At 35.0% G+C, this 23,147-nt stretch overlaps 2 protein-coding genes and 1 long non-coding RNA gene across 7 annotated transcripts in view; 1 reads left to right on the forward strand and 2 right to left on the reverse strand.

Moving 5' to 3' along the window:
- The window catches only part of LOC125645804 (kinetochore protein NDC80 homolog), a 71,473-nt gene that overhangs the window by 45,441 nt on the left and 2,885 nt on the right, over nt 1-23,147 (reverse strand). For 3 of the 5 annotated variants that reach the window (XM_048871642.2, XM_048871644.2, XM_056141742.1), the window contains exons 2-6: nt 20,239-20,509; nt 11,315-11,426; nt 10,992-11,078; nt 10,592-10,777; nt 9,954-10,037 (exon numbers count right to left, since the gene is read on the reverse strand). In XM_048871642.2, coding sequence (XP_048727599.2) covers nt 9,954-10,037; nt 10,592-10,777; nt 10,992-11,078; nt 11,315-11,426; nt 20,239-20,504 — 735 coding nt within the window. In that variant the 5' untranslated portion in view covers nt 20,505-20,509. The remainder of the gene's footprint in view (nt 1-9,953; nt 10,038-10,591; nt 10,778-10,991; nt 11,079-11,314; nt 11,427-20,238; nt 20,510-23,147) is intronic. The other 2 variants (XM_048871645.2, XM_056141741.1) reach the window with 1 other exon arrangement.
- Nucleotides 4,977-6,403, reverse strand: LOC130047170 (uncharacterized). The gene is made up of 2 exons (XM_056141743.1): nt 5,861-6,403; nt 4,977-5,626 (listed from the first exon to the last, which is right to left on the reverse strand). Exons 1-2 carry the CDS (start codon nt 6,297-6,299, stop codon nt 5,565-5,567), a joined length of 501 nt encoding a protein of 166 aa, XP_055997718.1. The 5' UTR covers nt 6,300-6,403; the 3' UTR covers nt 4,977-5,564.
- LOC130047171 (uncharacterized) lies at nt 6,721-7,694 on the forward strand. Its single transcript, XR_008796222.1, has 2 exons — nt 6,721-7,302; nt 7,625-7,694. It is a non-coding gene; the product is annotated as an uncharacterized LOC130047171 (long non-coding RNA).

A 23,147-nucleotide genomic window follows, 5' to 3' on the forward strand; every position in this document is an offset into this window, starting at 1 on the left:
ATCGAAGATGTTAAACAAGGAACCCAAACCGACCAATCTTCAAAGTATTGCTTAGACTTTCAATTTTTACAGGTTTTTTCTTCATTTTTCCTGTCTTCAGAATTGTATCAAACAAGTTTCATTTTAGATACAGAGAGAGTTTTAAGAAAAACCCTAAGAAATTGAGAGAATATCTTCAGAAAGAGAGAGAAAGAAAACAATTAAGGTGGAAGAACAGAACAGAGGAACAAATCATTGATGACAGAAGAAAAGCAAGAGAAAGGCAACAAAGGTATAACTTTGATCAGTATGTCAAAAGAGTTATAAATGGACGCAGCTTTTAATTTTGTATTTTCGTTTAACTGCCTTTAGTCTTGGACATCTTTATGTTGTCTGTCAGTCTATCACACCCTCATACAAGTGTTGTAAAGAAAAATGTTACTCATTAGAGTTATTCCAATACAAGATCTACCTGACCCTAGAATAAATCACTTCCATCTTTGATGAAGTTTCCTAGATGCAAAGAATGAATAAATTCTATGTGTTGTATCCCTAAACAAAACTGTTTAGTGGATTACCTGCATAGTTATGAATGTATTGTGATTATAATACTTTTATTTCAGATTCCGTGACAAGAAAAAGATGATGGGAATCAAAATCGTTGGGTCTAATGAAAAAAAGAAAGTCCTGACAAGATCAGAGAGGGAGAAAAAACGTGAATACTGGCGGGAGAAACAGGCGGAGAGTCGGGCACGCCGCAGTAGTCAAAAACATAGACGGATAAAAGAGAAAGATAGGAATTATCATCAAGTCAAAAGAACAAGTCAGTCGAAAGTAGTGAAAAGGTCAAGACAGAAAGGATGTCTGCCAGCAGACCCCGAGAAGTTTGTTGATGCTTTGGAAGATATTATTGATAAGGCTACACCAAGGAGAAAAGCACTCGTGAAAGATAAACAACTCTTGAATACACCAAAGTCAAGGAAAAAGTTGATGTTCTTTGAGAAGTCCAGTCAGGTGTTGAAGAAAGTTATCAAAAGAAATAGCATGGTAAAAAAAAGATTTCATTGGAAACCTATCATTTCTGAAGAAGTACAGACTAAGCAGAACACTGGCAACCTTCTTGGGCGTAAATGATTCCTGTGTAAGTAAATATTCATCAAGAGTTCATGAAAAGCAAAAACAACCCAGAAAAGATTCTACTACTGGCCAGGACAAGAAAACAATTCAGGAATTCTTCCAAAGAGGGGATGTATCAACAAATCTACCTATGGCCAAAAGGGTGAAGAAGAATATGGAAGAAAGGCGTGTATTAGATAAGCCACTTCTGGATGTGTACCAAGACTTTCAACAATATCACCCGGAAGTGACAGCGTCATTTTCAACATTCAATCGATGTAGACCAAAGAATGTAGAATCAACCAGAAAACGACCATGGATTGGCTGCTTGTGCGAGAGCTGTGCTAATATCGATTTGAAGCTGAAGGCTTTATCACAAGTAGCTGCACGATGTGGGTCCTGTATTAAAGTAAAAAACAAATATGAAGCAGTCGCACTTACCCTTTATGATAAAGAAGAAGGAGCAGCATTTAACAAATTGAAATGCGTTCAGCGGCAGTGTGGGAGTTGTGGTTGTGATAACATTGTAAGATTCTACCAGCCTTTAGCAGAAGAAAATAGCATGGCCACAGTAGTGTATTCAAAGTGGGAGCGTGTGAAAAAAATGTACAAAGGTAAAGAAGTTTCCCAGATTATGCCGGTGTCGCATACAGACAGTGTGACCGAGGTTATTGTGAAGCTTTCAGGGGAGCTCCAAAATTTTGCCCAGCATTTGTTTGTAGCTGCTTGGCAGCAAAATCAGTTTACTTGGCTTCAGAAGAATGTCCCAAAGTCATGGGTTGTACTCAACATGGATTTCGCTGAAAATTATACATGTGTAGCACAAGAAGAAGTTCAAAGTGCACATTGGTCACACAACCAAGTAACCATACATCCTACTGTGGCTTACTACAGATGCCCAGTAGGAAGTTTTGAAAGTATAGTCACAGAACACCTTATATTTGTATCGGAAGACAACACCCACGATGCAGCAGCTGTGCACAAGTTTGTTAAGTTAGCCACTGAGCATCTTGTCCAGGTTAGGGGGCTGACAATTGAAAAAGAAATTCAACTGACAGATGGATGTGCAGCTCAGTACAAATCTAAGGTACCATTTACAGACATCTCCTTCAGCAAAACAGATCTGGGATTTTCTGTGGAAAGACATTTTTATGGTTCACGCCATGGGAAAGGTCCCTCAGATGGGGCTGGAGCTGTAATAAAGAGTGCTGTGAGAAGGGCAGTGATGGGCGGGAACGTGGTGGTGAACGATGCTAAAGATTTATTTGAATTTGCAATGCAAAAGATGACAAAAGAGGATGAAAGTCACAAAGAGCATTTTAAAAGGACAATTTTTCATGTGACAAATATTGATCATAACAGACTGGAGAGATGCAACCAGGCTAAAACATTAAAAGGAACTCGTCAAGTACACGCAGTAGACAAGATGGAAATAAAGACAAGAAATCTTAGTTGTTTCTGTGAGGGATATATTGGGGATGCACCAGCATGTGTCAACAGAGACCATGTACATGATTGGCAGCTGCATGACATAGAGAGGGTTGAAAGAAGTACAAGAAGGAATAGAAATATAAGACCAGCTGCCCAAGGAAGGAGAACAGCTGCCCAAGGAAAGAGACAAGCTGCCCAAGGAAGGGGAACAGCTGCCCAAGGAAAGAGACCAGCTGCCCAAGGAAAGGGAACAGCTGCCCAAGGAAGGAGACCAGCTGCCCAAGGAAGGAGACCAGCTGCCCAAGAAATTAGTAATCGAAGAGGAGATGCAGGGCGACGAGGAAAAGCAAAACCAAAAGTTGTGAAGAAACAAAAAGAGGTAGACATGGACACTGATGACACTTCTTCAGTGTCAGATACTGAAGTTTCAGATTCCAGTTCTGATACTGAAGGAAATATGGCAGAGACCTTAGTACCATGTATTGCTAGTACTAGCCAGTCATTCTTTGCTGAACATCCATCATCTGATCATGAAAATGACTTGAATGAAGAAGACATGACAGATCATCCTATTGACGATGGATCCCCAACATTGCATACCATTGATATAGCAGCTCTCCTGGAACTTATTAATGGAAGCATGTGAGTAAAGGTTTACCTGAATTAAGCGATAAAGCAGACTCCAAGAATACCTTATGCTGGTACCAATTATATTTGAGGAAATTCAATAACAAGTACTTTTGTAAAATGTAACAACTTCATTGGCTGCATTCTTCCCCTTAATGTACACATTAGGGTGCCATAAACAAGTATGTCTAAAAGTTACACTTTTTGAAATTAAACTTTTTATTTTAGTATCGAGTCTGAGCAGTTACCCACTAGCAGTTATGAACAACTACCCAGCACCAACATTGAGGAGCCTCCCAAGGTCAACACAGAGCAGGAGCCTCCCAATGTCAACACAGATCAGCTACCCAGCACCAACATTGAGGAGCCTTCCAAGGTCAACACAGAGCAGAAGCCTCCCAATGTCAACACAGAGCAGCTACCCAGCACCAACATTGACGAGCCTCCCAATGTCAACACAGAGCAGCTACCCAGCACCAACATTGACGAGCCTCCCAAGGTCAGCACAGAGCAGTTGCTCAGCACGAACATTGAGGAGCCTCCCAAGGTCAGCACAGAGCAGGAGCCTCCCAATGTCAACACAGAGCAGGAGCCTCCCAATGTCAACACAGAGCAGCTACCCAGCACCAACATTGACGAGCCTCCCAAGGTCAGCACAGAGCAGTTACTCAGCACCAACATTGATGAGCCTCCCAAGGTCAGCACAGAGCAGGAGCCTCCCAAGGTCAGCACAGAACAGGAGCCTCCCAATGTCAACACAGAGCAGCTACCCAGCACCAACATTGACGAGCCTCCCAAGGTCAGCACAGAGCAGTTACTCAGCACCAACATTGATGAGCCTCCCAAGGTCAGCACAGAGCAGGAGCCTCCCAAGGTCAACACAGAGCAGCTACCCAGCAACAACATTGCACAACCACCAAAGCCATTCAACGACCCCTCTCATGAGGCTCCAGAGAGACAGTCTAGGTAAGTTTCTATAATATTATATTGAATTAAGATACCCTAGGCATGCTGTCTTAATGAATGATCTTAATGGCCATAAAACCTGGAGCTCAGGCCACAATTAAAAGAATGTTTGTTTCCCCTCCCCCGGGTCTAGTTTTTGAAACTGACCAGGCAGGCAGGTGATATTTTTTTTTTTTTTAAATTCATATAATTTTATATGTATTGTCGGAAAAAAAGCAGATCTGTCAAACAGGGCACTGATTGTCTTCAATGCTTAACATCTGGAGAAGAGAACATTTATACTACTATGTTGAGGATTGGCTGAGCTTCAATGTTTTATGTATTAAAATCCTGGAATGGCTTGCTGGCGTTGAATCTGTATGCTAATATGAATGCTCTGGATGTGTAATTTCTGTTTTCTTTACTCCGACATTTCTTTAAAAAACATTATTTAAAGAAATAAATGAAAATAAACAAAAAACATTTATTCTTGACTAGAAACAAGTAGAAACAAAAATCATAAACAACATGTTAAAAAGAATGACTTAGAGAGGATGAATATCAGACTAGAATTAACTGATTGTCAGACTAGAATTAACTATTTCTTAATTGGATTTCTCTTTGGGACTTCCAATTTTTTTGAACGACACAAGTCACAAACTGGCAGCACAACTTTAAAGTTTTTGCACAAGTCCTTGTCCTTTTGGATCTCTGTTGCAACACAATATGCACATATGTCTTTGCGGCCAACATCCGAGCTGTAGTATGCAAATTCAATGTGACTGGTACATGCAAGCTGAAGTCTTGTGAAAACTTTTCCATGTAGAACATCCCCTGAAAGTGACAAAAAAAACACTTGTCAGAGAAAAAAAATTGATTTTAATGTTTTTGTGCTCTTTATTTTCTTTTTCAGATTACCCAAGGTTAAATTCAAAGATTCATCCCTACTTCCATTACTTCAATGATACAAATATTATAAAGATGTTATCATTCAATGACTGTAAATATAAAGGCTGCCAAAAACATAATTTCCACAGATTGTGCATTTAATACTGAATGTCCTTTTGGAGAGTGAAAAAGGGGAATATGCATGGTAGATGCATACATGTTTTATCCTGCACATGTATATAAGGCCTACAAAAAGCATTTAAATTTTTGAACAATGCAAGGATACAGATTGAATGTGGACAAACACACAAATCCAATTTCTGTTCTTCTGACATTTTGTCATTTGATTAAAAAGATTTGAACAGTGAATATTCATCTTAGTTCATGTATCCATTGTTTATGATATTGATCATCATGATGATAAACAAATGAACATACTTGTGCTTTGGTTCTGTCAGAAATGCCAGTCTTATTTAGTGTCATTTAATCACAATATTGTCAATAAATATACAAACCTTCTGGTGCTAAAATTGCCCCGCAAGTGTAGTCATATTTATCTGTTGTGTGCTTCAAGGCTCTTAAATCTCGAGGGAATTGGAGACACCCCTGTCCACCCCCTCACAAATGTATAGCTGCGACCCTTTAAAATGTGAAAAAATGACAAAGTCCAATGTTGAAAAAAATTTGGACAGCACTTCCCCTAGGAATTTACCGTTTTTACACCCCCTACCATAAATTTCCCCAGACCAAAAGTTTGGGAACATTGAAGAAAGAAATGAAATGGTGTGGGACAGACTCATTTATAACTTTAAGACATGAGCCATATACCATCTCAAACCTACTTGATAGAAATATAATAATGCATATAAATTACCTGTAAATCTGGGAGAGGCTTCATCAATCTTTTGAGGGAGCTTTGTCAGTGTGCTGGACTTTCTCATCAAAACATCGAAAGCTGTAGGACATGTAGGAGGATTTTGACCTTTTGGTACATTGTTATTTGGTTCTAAGTCTCTTATCACGTCAAATTGTACATATTTCAATTTTTTATCAAAGTTGTGAACCACTTGTATCTGTTCTTCAAAATCTGGCTCAAAAGTTACACCGTTGGCAAGTTTGTCCGACACGGTGACAGTTACTTCGTCCAACTTGTCTATGTTATGGTCGCCGTCCGCTGTCAAATCATTCAAAACCTCATTCCATGTACAGTGTTTGGAGAAACTGTAGAGTCTGTTGACTATTATGGGCACAACTTTAGATGTGTGTTTGTATTTTATCTTTACAGTAGACGACAACGCTATTCTGTCACCCATTTTTTCAAGTATCGATAAATCCCGGTAACTTCCGAAAAAAGCAGAAGTAACGTCTAGAACCGACACGGAGCGGACACGATTTTTTTACGGAAATTTTAAAAAAAAAACATCGCAATTTTTTGGCAAAAAAACTTTTGACCCGGGCCCTTTTTTTTGACCCGGTCGGGGCGAGGGGAAACAAACATATTTTTATTTTTGGCCTCAATAACACTAAAGAATCAATCAAGATTCGCTGTATTTGTTAACATATTAAATTTCATGCCCTTTTATGAATTATAACTTGCAGATTTACCTCAGAACCTATCTTAAAATAAAAAATGGAAACACGATTTTACCTGCTGTTGTAGGTGAAGCTGTTCAATGTTACAAGTTGATTGTTCAATGTTTTTAATTTTTCTTACTGATGAGTTTTTTGATTCAATCTCTGCTAAAGGGATATGTTACTTTGTTACCTTGAGTTTAACAGTTTTAGAAATATTTGGTGAATGCAACTTTATGTTCATTTTGAATTTCAGATATATGCATGTGAACTAACTATCTTAGTATATATCATGAAAGCATTTAATCATTACATTTTAATTATGGTTAAAAATTCAAAGGTTTGAAAAGAACTTTAATTTGTCATTCATGTTTTATATTGAATTTTTCCACTGAATGTTTTTTTTTTCACTGGAAGGCTTTATCTTTGGGATAGGGAAATAAGAAAGACAGGAAGTCAATGTTTAATATTCAGTTGATAATGTCATATAATGCTGATAACTTGTAATTGTGTATATAACTTAAATAGCCAGAATTCTTATTCAAATTTCTATTAATTAATCTTTTTAATCAAATCAGGTTGAAGATTGGCCCTGGGTAAGGTTTTTTACCAAAACTGGGAAAAAAGGAAGGGTGCTTTGGACTTCCGGGAGCCTCTTACATACTGTGCTCTCCACGGATGTATTAGACCTACAAGACCCACCAGATGTCGTAGCATATGGTTCAAGGATCTACTACAAATTTGGTAAGACTTATAATAATAGGGTTTTCAAAAAATATAGATCCACACACACAACATTTAAAGTTTCACTGCCTCTGCCATTTCTTTTTGGACCTTAATAAATCTGAAGGGTCCTATTCTACTTTTTTGGCCCCGTTTTGTCTCCGTAGTTGATTTTTCTCCTTTTTCATTTCTTTGCTTTTCTGCCATACTCTCTATATTCTCTCTTGTTTTTATAGCAGTCATTGTGCTGAAGGAACTAAACCCAAATAATATTAACTTGTCTTAATAGTAAAATTTTGAATGGTTCAGAGATTTTCATTGCTTGTTTCTTTGTACATTTCAGAATTCCAATGAAAATATCCATGGAAGAATGTCATTTGATGAAAGTAAAATAAATTGATTCTTGTGTCGAATTACTTTTAGTTCTCTTTTTTTAAACTACACTAGTTGGAACCCCCAGGTTACATAATGCTAGTAGAGCCTGGTTAATATGAGCATGTATGCATCACACCGCTCGCCTTAATAATGTGTTACAAAGCCAACTAGTACTTGGAGGAGGAGGATTAATAACCAAAGGGTGCATATATAGAAAGCTTAAGATAAACTATGTACATTTTGCTTTAATATATATATAGTACCATTCAATTTTTTTTTCCATTGATATAAAGTGACTACATAGAGTACATGCAGTGCATTGATAAACAGAATGTCAAATGTAACGTCCGCTCAAACTTGTACAAGTCAAACTGTCAAAGGTAACATCCGTGTAGAGTTAATCAAATGATGCTTTAATTATGTACTTTATCTGTACACTAGCACAATTTCAATTGAAGTTGTGCATACACTTGTGGAATAGGATTGTTGCTTGTGTCAATTTAATGAGTGATAACATGCCAGAAACATAAAATTCATTAAAAAATAGTAACATCCGTCACTCTGTAGAAAAAAGATGATATGAGGTAAATTGAAAGTGCTACATTTAATACAAATATGTTTACAAGTAAATTGACCTGGATTCTTTCATAAATTCAATAATTGCTTCAAAAAAGATCAGTAGAAATGTCAAAATGCATAAAGGAAATTATGTCAATATAACGCCCGTCACAATTACAGGGTCTTATATTATTGCTAAAATTATCAAAAACAATGGACAAACTATCTTTTCTCAGTTATATATTGAAAGTTGAATAATTATTTTACCTAAACACATGAAAATTCATGCAAAATTCTCATTCTGATTTTTTGCATTGTGACGGACGTTATTTTTTCCATTTATCTGAAATGGACCCATATATACTATATATTTACATTAACTTCCAGTGCTATGCCTCCCTATACTTCATAAAAGGCAGGATGGTTGATCAAATATATATATATATATACACACACACACACACAGTCTTCACGAAAAACTTTGTGAAGCACAGGCCCTTTGGGCCTCCCAGTATAATAATTTTGCAAGCCCGAACAATATTTTAATGGCCCAAAATGTTTTTTTCTAATTCGACCACTTGTCAGTTGCAAGGTACAAGCATGTTCTACTGTAGTAAAATACATATCCAGATGACCATAGTTAAAGAACAACTGACATTATTATATTTTATTTTATTTTACAACAGATGACATCAGAAGCTCATGTTCTACTGTGTTTTGTATACGCCATGTACAAAACATTGTTTTCTCCTGAATTAAATCTCAGCAAAGGCCCACCCTCGGTCCAATGGGGCTTAACTTTTCGATCTCTTTTTCTCCTTGTACTACTGGTTTTTTTTCCTTTTTTCAATTTATTTGGATCTGATGGTTGTGATTGTGAAATATGCTTGTGAGGTTTGGAATTTCACTAATGAGCCCCCTCCCTACACGGGTTAAATATTATTTTACATCCCTGTTGAAAATATTTCACTCATATGGAGACATTGCCACTGCCGGTGAAGGGCTACATAATTTAGGCCTGTGCTCGGCGCTTATGGCCATCGAGCAGGGAGGGATCTTTATCGTGCCACACCTGTTGTGACACGGGACCTTGGTTTTTGCCGTCTCATCCGAAGGACCGCCCCTATTAGTCGCCTCTTACGACAAGCATACTATATATTTACATTAACTTCCATTGCTATGCCTCCCTATGCTTCATAAAAGGCAGGATGGTTGATCATTTTTCAATGCAAAATTTCATTGCTACATGTAAGTCATGACAAAGTCTGAGTGAATCTCACGCTATATTTGTAATATATACAAAACATACAATATAACATTTACAGGCCCTCCCGACTCCTGGGTTAAATATTTTTAGAAGCCTGATCCCGATTTTACTGGCCTCGGGCATCGGGCCGTCGGTTAATGTTGAAGACTGTGTGTGTGTGTATATATATACACACAAACACACACACTACGCAAACAAACGTAGTAACAACTATGGCTTATTTATTATAAAAGTAAAAACCAATGACGGACAACTCTAAAACTTTTGAAATGTCAACTAAGCGAAAATCGGAAGATATAGAGTGAAATCGTAAGGCGTATTTTCGGCCTAAAATCGTAAGCCTTACACCAAAATCGTGAGGGTTGGCAGCTCTGATATTAGGAATCCAACTTGGATTACCAAGAAAACTGTATGTCTTGTCCGCTCTAAAAGCGAATTATCCCCCCCCCCCCCCCCCCTATAAATGAAGTACCTGTGCTTCTGACATGGAATCAAATTCGTCTTCATCCGGTGGATAGATGAAACTGTCTATGGACATCCCGACTCGCATACCAAACTGAAATCAAAATAAACATCGTAACTTGAAATCCTAGTGGTTTTAGCATACTATTCTAATTACATATACACCTATACTTACTTGTCATGGGCAATCAGTTCAACAAGAGGCCCACAGGCCTTATCAGTCACCTGAGTACTAGTGAACTCACACAACTTGCCAGCTACAAAGCGAACACTCTAACCACTTAGCTATCCCAACTGATTAGAAGGCCCATATTGTTGTGAAAGCTTAATATAAAAAACTTTTCCATGATTGTATTTGTATCACGTTTCCTTTTCATTAAGTATATACGAACCATTTTCTTGATATATGGCATGAAGTTGAACTACTTTATATACATGTACATGTATCTATATATCGAGCAATTCTAGTATGAATTACTCTATGCTAAACGAAACTGGCATATCAATGGCGACAAAATTAAATTTTTGATTTAATATAACAATATGTACAGTATGAGTTTCAATCATATATCAGTGTAAACTTGAACAAGCAGACCAGAAGCAGCACAGAAAATATCATTACTGCTGAAATAAGAACATTAACAGTACCTTAATCAAGTCCACCATCCAGACAAGAGCTGACAGAATTGTTGGCCAGGTGTGAGGTGAACCCAGCGCATACATGGCTGTTTTGGAAATCATGAATGGATAGCCCAATTCCTTGAAGATTTTTGGAATTTCCTCTTCCGGCTTTTTTCCTATCTTGTATCTGGGTGTCAACATGCTGTACAGGAACTACATGAAGATAACGACACACATGTATAACTTATCAATTTGATTTTTGTGTTAGGTAAATGTTATCAAGTTACAGTACATTACCAAAATAAGTTAAATAGATCTACATTAATACCAAAATAGGTTAACTATTTGACAATAGGTTAAACAGATCCACATAGATTTGATGTAAAAATCAAGTTTTGAAGAAATAAAGACTCATATATAAATATACCTCAAATATCTGGAAGAAATCTTTCCTAGGAGGGGCCTTGAGAATTCCCGGTGACAACTGCTGTGGGTAACCTTTTTCTGATAGAAACTGATTCAGAAATATACATACATTAAACTTAGCTACAAATGTTCACAGTTACACAATGATAGCACAATGGACACACAGCATTAATTTAAACAATACATTATTCATGGTGAATGGGATTGGGCAGCAGACAGTCTATTTTAACCTGCTCCCTGAAGTGACACACAGTATTCATACTTGCTGCATTTTTCAGACTATATCTACTGATTTCTCGATTAAATGATAGCATGTTTATTTACCTCTACCAATTTTGCAACACACTTCGCTTGAAAATTTTTGTCAGAAACCTTCCTTGGATCCTTTGGTATTCCATTAACCAATGGAACTCCCATGTGACTAGATCTCCTCATCCTAGAGAAATAGATAAATTCAGTCATGTGACTACTACAAAAATAGATTAATTCAGTTATGTGACTAGATCTCCTTATCCTACAGAAATAGATTAATTCAGTCATGTGACTAGATCTCATCCTACAGAGACAGATTAATTTAGTCATGTTACTACTACAAAAATAGATCAATTCAGTCATGTGACTAGATCTCCTCATCCTACAGAAATAGATTAATTCAGTCATGTGACTAGTTTTCCTTGTCCTACAGAAATAGATTAATTCAGTCATGTGACTAGTTTTCCTCATCCTACAGAAATAGATTAATTCAGTCATGTATAACATTAGTACTAAATGCATCTGATTCAGACATGCCTACAAATGACAGTGTGAAGATGGTATAACTTCAAAGTGAGTAATCTAAACCCCTCTGCCTTTTTTTTAGAATTGGGACTGAAAAAATTAAAGAGTCACATCCATATTTTGGCAGGTTTAGGTTTTTAAATGATTCATTAGAAAGCCACTGAATCATGATGACCTACTAAACCATACTAAATGGAATCTGTGCAAGTCTAACAATGGATACTAGATTTTTCAAAATTTCAGGACATAATTGATTTTCCTATGATTTATATATACAGTACCCGCAACATTATTCTTGACATTCCTATCGTGCATGTATCCTATCGTATCGTGCGTGCATCCTATCCTATCGTGTATCAGGTTTTCCGTTTTCTATCGTGTTTTGCTTTTATCAGGTCTATCGTGTATCGTGTTTTGCGTGTATCAGAAAAATCGGTTTTCGTGTAACGAAAATATCAGGATTGTATATTAAATCTAATGAAAAAGTACGATACTTTCCGAAAGCTTTATTCGTTTTGTTAAAGAAGCTATTTTTAGGAATCGAGGAAAGACAGTATGTTTGAAGGAGAACATAAAGCTGTCGATTTTAAGGCAGAAAAAGAGCTATATGTCTGTCCAGAGAAGGTGAAAATTTATCACAATTTCATTCTAAGTAGTCTGGAAAGTAGGCAGTGGTTTGCCGAACAAACCGAGGACAGTAAAACTGAAAATTCCTTCATCTGGAGTTCATAAACATTTCCTTGTCTAAAAACAATTATTTCTAATTAACACTAACAGAGAAATAGGAAGTTCCGATCTGAAAGGAAAAGTCAGTAAATTACATTGTTTATTACATATATTTTAATAATGTTTCTTTTTCTTCGGATTTTTTCCCACCTATATTCAACTTATATACCAACTACTGAACTTGTGCGCGTTCTTATCTATCTGATTTTGTGTATCACCCGTGTTTTGACAGTAAACATTCTCAGGGACATTGTATTTCACACATTTAGAAGATTAAATTTTAAAAGAGTGCAAGGGTATTGCATCTCTCAAAATTCTGCTCAATTGGGCACGATTCAGCTGTCATTGTTGTTTTTTTTTTTATTTGTACATGCACACATGTACCAATAGTCGCACGTGTAGATACTGGAAATTTATGCTGGTTTTGATGATTATTTGAATTTTTTTTTACATGTATGCTAAACAAACATTTTAAAGCGTTTCTAAATTGCAAATTTAAATCAAGCCGGGTTTCGTATATGTTTTTTAATAGTATATTTATTTTTTGTTAACAATTAAATATCAATTCATATGAATATGTTCCAATTACTTATGACTATCAATTATCACTCATAGTGTAGACATATCTAACATATGAGCATATGGTGTAGTGCAGTGGTTTGTTTTTAAAGCGGTCAATCTTTATAAAAATAATTGTAGTTGTTGAATGAGCGGTGAACTCAGAGCTTGATGCAAAATAACACCCCCTCCTTCACTACACACAAAATATTACTTGGTTTTATTTGATATCCAAAATAATTGACATTAGAATAAGAGAGCTATTGAAGCATGTTATCAATACATTATATTACATTTTGTTAATTCCCTGTATAATTGCTAAACGCTCAGCACCAAGTGTGAATGTCACGGGTCCTCGGAGATGACCTTAAAAACAGACGCCCCGTGTCACAGTAGGTGTGGCACGCTAAAAAACCCTCACTGCTCAATGGCCGTAATTGCCGAGCATATGCCTAAATTTAAAAGCTCTTTACCGGTCATGGTGACGTCTCCATACAAGTGAAATATTCTCGAGCGAGACGTTAAGCAAGATAAAAATCAATCACTCCCTGTATGATTCTTATAGTAAACATTAGGTCAGTCTTCGACGTTAACTGGTGGCCCAATGCCCGAGGCCAGTAAAATCGGGATCGGGCTTCTAAAAATATTTAACCCAGGAGTCCGACGGGCCTGTAAATGTTTTATTGTATGGGTTGTATATATTACAAATAAAGCGTGAGATTAACTCAGACTTTCGCATCGATCATTTTTCAACCTAGTCAAGTTCCCGAGACCGCACGGGCACTGGAAGTTAAAGGACACATGACACAAAAAATTATTTATCTGCAATCATTGTCTTTATAATCCTTAAGTCAGATTCTCACACTGAATCTGTTAAACATGCATCCGTTTCACAGCTAAAGCTGTAACACTGTACTAATAAGCAGCCTGACCTCAATATGCATATTCTAAACCCCAGAGATCGGAAACAGTCGGGGTGATGTCAGAGATGAGCTACAGCACAGAGATGCTATATGCTTCTACAGAAGAAATACTATAAATCTTTCTTATCACTGATCAAAGACAAACAGTTTCCCTAATTACCAGTAATGGGTTAAATGCTGTCATAAACAAAGAACATGCACACTCATATTTCTTTGTATCTAAAGAGTTATTCATATAGTTTGTAAGGATGCCGTATTGTGCTGTTTATAATTGTTCAACCTCTTCAAAAGTGGACAAAAATGTGTCATTTTTTCGCTTCCCCAAAGATGCAGGTCTTCAAAAAGCATGGGTACATTACTGTCATAGAAGAGACCTTACATTAACCAAATACAGTAAAATATGTGAGAAACACTTTACGCCAGATCAGTATTCTCGTTATCCACCCCGGTTAGCTGAATTAGGTTATCATAATGCTCGTGCTTAGTTAAAAGATGATGCTGTACCCGATGCTGAGTGGCCTACCCAAGGTGAATGTTCAACTTCATCAAATACTGAGAGAAAAAACCCATCTGGGTATGGTGCATATAGAAAGCGACAAGTACTTCAGGTAAAAAAAACTAATTTTTTTTTTACAATATGATTACATATGTGCTGCAAGTTAACTGCTTTTTACTATTCGTATTTTGTATCAGGATTCAAATTTAAACTTGGGGAGGGGATGCAATTTGCTAGAGAAAATTGTTACCAAAAGAAAACAAAGATCATTTTTTATAATCCCTGTCTTATGGGTAAACGGGAAAAAAGTCACAGGAAAAAAAAGTCACAATCTGGGTAGGAAAAAAAGTCACAGGAAAGTAAGTCACAGGAAAAAAAGTCACAATATGTAGAAAGAGTGTCTATGACCACACCTAGCAAAAAAAGTCACAATTTCTTTTGTTCAAAATTTTTGATTGTTTTTGCCTATACCAAGGAAAAAAAGTCACAATATTTATAAAGAGTGACTTTGACCATATGTAGGAAAAATAAAGCACCGATGAATAGTTAACATTTGCTAAAAAAAATAAAAACAAACATATTTTTTCCTTCATCCTATGTATGGCTTCAAAGATTGTAAACTGATGCCATTTTGTCTACTTATACAGGGAATACACTGTCTAGAAAAGGGGAAACGTGCCTTGTGAAGCCACTAATTAATCTCAACAGTCCCTGTCAACAACTGTTGTAAATACTTAAAAGTTAATTTTTATTGGGGTTATTTGTTTGTTGCAAATGATTAAAAAAAAACATGGAATCTTCTAACTTTGAATCAAATTTAAGTCAAACTTTTCTCCTTATATAATAATTGACTTTTTTCTCTCTCTCTCTCTCTCTATATATGTAGTTTTCTTTCAAAATATATATACTGTGACTTTCTCCCCCTTTCTATATGTGACCCTTTTCTATCAAAATATATACTATGAATTTTCCCCTATACATATAATATAATATATATTGTGACTTTTTTTCATACATCTATGTGATTTTTATACAAAATATATATTGTGACTTTTTTTCCTGTGACTTATTTTCCTGTGATTTTTCATCCGTGACTTTTTTTCCTACATTCGTTTTATGGTAGGTTTCTTACATAATTTATATGTGACATACATTTTTATAGATAAGGGGTTCAGAATGCCATGATGTCAATTCATTAGACATATACGGAATTGTTGTTGATTTTTTTCCAATATATACATGATATACATACTGGTACATATTTATATATGTTTAGCAATTTAGAGCTTGGGGGAAGGAGGATCAACAACCTAAATCTGCTGCAAATGTGAATATCAAAGTTTAAGTTTATTACATGATTTCCAATAATATTTTACTGCAATTGAATTTTGTTATTTCTTAAACAGTCAGGGGCATGATGGATTCAAGTTATTTTAAAAATAACTCATTTAAGTTAATGATTTCAAGACTTTGGATTATCTCTCTTTGAGCTTGGTGTCTTCAATAACCTGATCAAGTTACCTTTTTCTCTGTTGCTTTTTGTGTTAAGTAAAATCAAGTTACTTCCCTTTTTACTTACTTAGTAACTGAAACAAGTTATCCAGTGAATTTCATCAGGACATTGTTCAAGTTCTTAAACATTGTGTCAATTTTTTGATAGAGAAATATTGTTCCTTACTTTACTTTATTAGTTATTCTAAACATTTTTTTAAAGTACCTGTATTTCTTAATATACTACGAACCTTTTAACAAGAGAAAATACAACAATTATTTGATATGAAAGTGTAAAATTATTTTTATTTCAACATTATGATAATTGAATGAGTAAAATGAAAAAAATTGTCAAATTTAAAAAAACAAAAGGAAGATACTAACTGGTATAAAATGTTTTCCGAAAGCTCAATACATAATAACAGTGTCATATTCAACCTTTAGAGAGGAACAATGTGAGAAAGTAACACCTAAATTCTCATATGTTGTATGTTGTATGAGAGAGGCAATTTTTAGTTTATAAGATTTACATTTGAACATTGAAATTCTACAAAATCTTTGAATCTGTCAAATCTGTACACTGTCATAAAGCTAAAATTAATCAAAAAACTTCTATAAAACTCTTAAAACCCAAGAGCTTCCTCCCCCTAGGCCAACATCTACAGTCCCAAACTCAGGTTGGGTCCCTCCTTTTCAAGAATCCTGGATCTGCCACTGTTGTAAATAACTTATATGCATTATCAACATTACCTTTTAATACTACTGATAGCCCAGGATCATGCTACTCCCTCATGACAATTACCAGTGTGCAGGGAATAAATACTATTTGAAATTTCCTGCCATTTACAAGATTGCTTTTAGCATGTTTAGGGAGATTTTACCTTATTTGCAAACTAGTTTAGAGTAATGAGAGACCTTGAGGATGTGATGAAAAAAAAAAAAATAATTCAAGCACAGAAAATGGAATATTCAAGATAAATTATGATGGTGAAATTGTCAACTTTTACAGTGCTGAAGTCGATAATCTTCATATTAATTTTCAATCTAATGATACTATTTTTGAATGAAATTATGGGGGAAAAAACTAATTTTTTTCTGTTCAGGATGTTGATTGCATTTTCATACCCTATTTATCATGTTTACATGATTTACCTGTAATTTAATCTTGACCTTGCAAATGGAATGAATATATATTGAAACAGGTTATATATCCTCTGACATTATTTCAACTGAATTACTTATTTTATTTAAAATTCATATAGCATGATATACATAACCCATAAATTTTCCTTGATATAAGTACCTCAGAAAATCTATTGTCCTAGAGTTATTCATAATATATCTAATTTGAACAACTTTTCAAATTTAATAGTTATAAGAAACTAAAATTATTCTTCATCATTTCATCAATCTTCATCATAAGTTAAAAATTAATCTTCATCATTTTAAAGACCGTGATTTTGAACTCAAAATGCAGTAAACACTTTCTACCAATCAGAAGCCTCCTAGTTTAAATTTCCATATTTACAGAAAATTGTTCCTTATCTTATCATAAATAACTCAAACAAATTACAAATGTATATGTATGTATGTATAATGGGACAGGTGGAAAGTACACAGTATATGAACTTAGAAAAAATAACCTATTAACATTATATTCAAATTTGATAACTTATTTGCATTATGATATTAACATTGAAGAAAATTATTCACCATGTTCACAACCTTATAAAGATACTATGAATACCAACTGCCAGTGCAAATTCTTCCTAGTTTAAGACTTAAAATCATAGTTTAAGACTTAAAACATGTAACAAAATAGATTTCATATCCCAATACGTATGATTTAAACACACATATACATACATATTTTTGTACGTAATTATTTGCAATGTCATAATCATAATATAACCATGATGATAGCAAGTTTTAATCTTTCACATGTTCTACTTCCCTTCTCTTTTTTTCCTGAATATCATGATTTTTTTGTTAAGCTTACGGATACTGAGATTGTTGGGGGGAAAAAAATCCTATATTATGAATTTTAAATTCAATAAAAATTTCTACTACACTAAACAAATTAACATGCAATTAAACACAATAAATTACGAATGAAATAAATGTGTGGGTTTTTAAAATACTATTTTTCATCTTTCGCAATAAATATGTTTTTTTTAAAATTACTTGCACAGCAAATTCACTTCAGATTTCCTGCGTATGTCAAGGTTTTTAAAAACATTTAAATATTCCTAGTGTATACATGCTTGTGAGAAAAATATACCTAAGGTAGAAAGAGTTATCCATCCTGAAAATCACGAATGTCGGAAGTTAAAAATAAGTAACGGATTTCAGTTAATTTCACGCTAGACCTACCTCACTTCAAAACATTTGCGTAAAAATGCATGGCTTTGCACAAAAAATGTAACAACAGTAAATGATAGTGATATGTTCACAGAATTTGGGAAAATTGGGTGGAACTCTAGGAAAATTGTGCAATTGGTGGTTGAAGTTACAAAAAATCTTCATGAAAATAAGACAATGTTTTCGGAGAAATGTGTCTTACCTGCCATGCGACTTCCACTTCTGTCAACTGGAGCATGCGCGCCTCACTTACACTGACATCAGCATATCCCACAATGCAATAAATTTAGCGGAAAATTCAAAATATCGATGTTTGAAGGGGAAAAAATCGGTCCTCCGGATGTTACGAAATAACGAAAATGCGTTATACATTTTTTAAATCATATTTCTGTAAAATAACGTGTTTACGTTATTTTACAACATAACGTGATTCCAGCATGCCCCTGACTGTTAAATAAATCAGAGTTCTGATAAGTCTTCAGCCATTGTATTGAATACGTTACGGTGAGAATTTGCAAGAAGCTCACCTCTGACGTATATAACACACACGTGACTCTTATCTCATTAACTGTCGGCATTGCTTGGAGAACTGCTTTGGCTGGTGTTTACAGATTACTATTTCCAGCTGTGCCTTGTTATCAGATGCTTGTTTAACAGATTCAGTGTGAGAATCTGACTTAAGGATTATAAAGACAATGATTACAGACAAATAATTTTTTGTGTCATGTGTCCTTTAATGTAAATATATAGTATGTGCATGTATGAAAAATACATGCACATACTATATATTTACATTAACTTCCAGTGTCCATGTAGGGAGGGGGCTCGTCCGTGAAATTCAAAACCTCACAAGCGTATTTAGCAATCACAACCATCAGATCCAAATTAAAAAAAACGGTCGCACAAGCCAAGGAGAAAAGAGAACGAAAATCCATGCCCCATTGGACCAAGGGTGGGCCTTTGCTAAGATTTAATTCTTGAGAAAACAAAATATTTTGTACGTGGCGATTACAAAACAAAGCAGATTCTGAACAGGACCTGCTGATGTCATCTGTGAGATTAATATTTTGAAAAATAAGATATGTAATCCTTTTAATGTCAGTTGTATATTTTCCTACAGTAGAACATACATTTATCTATAGTGTAGAATCAGCATGCAACACCTTGCAAATGACAAGTGGTCAAATTAGATAAAATATTTTGGGCCATTAAAATATTGTTCGGGCTTGCAAAATTATTATACTGGGAAGCCCGAGGGGCCTGTGCTTCAAAAAGTATTTCGTGAAGACTGTTAAGTGACAATGTACGTTTTAGAATCATTGGCTGAGAAAATTCATATAGATATCAAATAATGAATTCAATACCGTATATATATCTTAGTTTTCGGATTTTAGCTGTAATGACGTAAAAAAAACAAAAACAAATAGAATTTAAAAAAAAACAACAAAAATAAACGTTCAACCATGGATAAATAAATTATACGCTTTAGGTATATATTGAATATTGAACTCCTTCAATATTATTATCAACATACTGTCATTATTTTGTACGTATCAAACTTTCGTTCTGTCTAAATTGTTTCTAAATTTACAACATTTCTATCAGGTTTTCCGTTTATCATGTTTTGCGTTTATCAGGTCTATCGTAAAGATCGTTTATCAGGTTTCGCGTTTATCAGGTTTACCGTGTATCCTATCATATTGTGCGTGTATCCTATCCTATCCTATCGTGCATGTATCGTGTTCTATCGTTTATCATGTCAAGAATAACATTGCGGGTACTGTAATATTGACAAAAATAATTAAATGTCACTGGAAATGAAACAATCAATCGATTTTCATTTATAATCAATGATTGACACAATACTATGTAACACAGGCAGTGTATCAAGAATTTTAAAAACATGAAAACTCTACCCTTTGCTAGGAGTTTTAGACTGTCCAAATGACAGTCTGTCACCGTTGCCTCCATTCGATCTTCTGTAATCCACTGAAGGCCTTCCACTGAATCCATAACCCATACTCGTTTTCTTGGAAGATGTTGGATTCTTGATGTTATCATCGTTTCTCACTCGAAGGGGACCTGACCCTCCTATTGATGGTCGCGGTATTGAAGATGATCGTTTACTTGCACTACTGAAGTGGGAGGTAGATGACCGCCCCAGTGAAGAGGACCGTCTCATCACTGCTGAAAAATACAATGAAAATAAACTGATAATCACTTAGTCTTTGTCGTCAAAGTATTATCATCAGTTAGATTATCAATTACACAAAAATATATATAGCTTGTCGTAAAACGTGAATAAATGGGGTGGTCATTTGGATGAGGCCACAAAAACCCAAGGCCCTGTCGGTGTGTCAAAGCACATGTAGCACAATAAAGATCCCTCCTTGCTCAAAGGCCGTAAGTGCCAAACATAGGCCTAAATTTTGCAGCCCTTCACCGGCAATGGTAACGTCTCCATACGAGTGAAAAATTCTCGATATGGGCATTAATATACAATCAACCTATCACTATCCATTCTTAAATCATGACCAACATTATAAAGTTTTCACATGTAGGTCAAACTCCAAGGTCAGGATACTAAAGTAAAAGAATGTTTTACCTTAAGAAAGGTCTGATCACATGGAATACACATGTGATATATGAAACCCCTATCATTATACATTAAATGATAACATGGTCATGACCTAGGGTTAAGTCTTTTTCAAAAAGTATGTCAAATGCCAAGGTCAAATATTATAATACCAAAGATCTTAAAACAAGTAATACACATGTGAAATATGAAAGCTCTATCACATTAAAAAAAAAATACGGACAAGGTTAAAGTTCCCTATTGATTTTCTTACTTTTTAAGGATTAAAATGAGTTTCAAAAAAAAATTACTGTCAAAAAATTCTGTTTACAATGTCCCGTAAAACCCAAGTCCTGCTTGTACAAAGTGTGCATTTTATTTAAAATTGAAGAATATCTGGATAAATGTATATCATATTGAAAGACACATAGCTCTTAGGAAGAATTGCATAGAACAATCTGAGGAAAAATGGAAATTGTTTAAAAAACTGAATGATTTTATATACATTGTGTATAAGAATTATTATAGGCATATATGCTACATTACATCAGCATAATTTGTGCATGACTATATATTTCTACTGATTTTGATACCAAAATTTTAAGACTTTTGGATTGTGCAAACAACATAACCTATGTTGACAATTCCCCCCCCCCCCCCCCCCCCCACCCCATTTTTATGTATTTGTTGAATTTTGTTCAGTAACCAGAGTAATTTTTCCCTCTATCTTCTTACTCTTTACTTAGAACTATCTTTGGTATGAAAGTCTATCATAAGCATGAAGGTGAGTGTTTGTGTAAATAGCACTGAGTCCCATTCCCGCTGGTCAGGTTGGGATGTAGGGGCAGTTGTAAAAATCCCGACTAAATGAATTGAATAAATGTGTTGAACCAAAAAGAGAAAAAGAAAGTGTGCATTTTGTTTTAAGATGTCAAATATGAATATATAGGAAATACAAAATACTATATCGATAATACAATGTTAACAAAATTCCACACATTTGAAAGTGTCATTCTAGATATAGTATCTTTGACCAATGAAATAATGTAATAATTTAACATTTTCATGCGTTTATCCAAGTGTACTCCCTGAATACTTATTTGAATGTATCAATCAAATTAGGGTGCTGAAACGGCGCATGATAAACTTACCATGAGCATTCACTTGCACAATGGCGGACACCCCATATGTAAACAAATTGTTTCGCAAGTGATATCCTAGATATGGTATGCATGAGCATGATACAGTAAGAATTTTGTGTATCTTTGTACTCCCTGAATGCTCATCACTGTATGATAATTGGTTCATGTATCTATCAAATTCTGGCAAAGAGACTGTATTTGAGCAACTTACTGTGTACATTCAGGCATTCACATTTATGCAGTGATGAGAATTTGTCCCACAAATTGTTTCCTGCCTTAATGTGCATGAGAGACCTTAGGTACATCTTGAAACTTGCATATACATCAAAGATTGTGCATCCGAGGAAAGTTGCATCTTTATTCATTGCACACAATATAAATGCGAGAAAAAAAAAAAGCTTCTCACTTTATAGATTACAATATATTTGCTTAATATCAGAAGATGATTTTAAAATCATGCTTCCTCATGTGAAAGATATGAAAATTAAAGACAGTTTGTGATAATGCATTGCCTCTTCCAATTTACACAAAAAACATGAGATTTGTTTATAATTTATTTTCATACATTATCATAGCAATAAATATTACCATATAGAGGGATGTTCACACAGTAGCAAGATAATCTCGCTTAGGAGAAATTGACCCCACCCTGAACATACCATAAAGCCAATAATTCTTTTTCCACAGATTTAGGGGCAAAATGTAAAAATCTATATTCAAATAGTTAGGGAGAGGGGGTAGGGGTGTAAAACCTTCGGCAAGTTTCTGTCATCCGACATAGATTGCAGCAGGTTTCAACTCGTTAAAGAACCCCAACTACTATGGCCTTGATTCAGAGTACACAGCATAGGTCTAAAGTTGTGGTATTCAGGTTTTTTTTAAAGGTCTTGATTTCAAGGGCCAGGACCTTTCCAATTGGGAAAAATAGTGACATTTGCTTGAAATTGGGAAAAATGCTTCATGCAGAGAAACAAGGTAAAACCCCAATTCAGAGTGCTTTAAAGTATAATTGGGCTCCTTTCAATTTGGTCAAACCTTACCACATTCAAATAAGCAGAGGCCAAAAAATTAGGTTTACCTTAAGAATTTTGAAGTAAAAATTGTAATC

Source organism: Ostrea edulis, chromosome 6 (assembly GCF_947568905.1).
Source record: "Ostrea edulis chromosome 6, xbOstEdul1.1, whole genome shotgun sequence".
Classification (NCBI taxonomy): domain Eukaryota; kingdom Metazoa; phylum Mollusca; class Bivalvia; order Ostreida; family Ostreidae; genus Ostrea; species Ostrea edulis.

Bases quoted from the DNA above. Each gene is read 5' to 3' on its own strand.
- LOC130047170 (XM_056141743.1), bottom strand. From the start codon at position 6,299: ATGGGTGACAGAATAGCGTTGTCGTCTACTGTAAAGATAAAATACAAA. The intron at 5,627-5,860 runs GTAATTTATATG...CACATTTTAAAG, and splicing joins AGCCTCTCCCAGATTTACAG to GGTCGCAGCTATACATTTGT.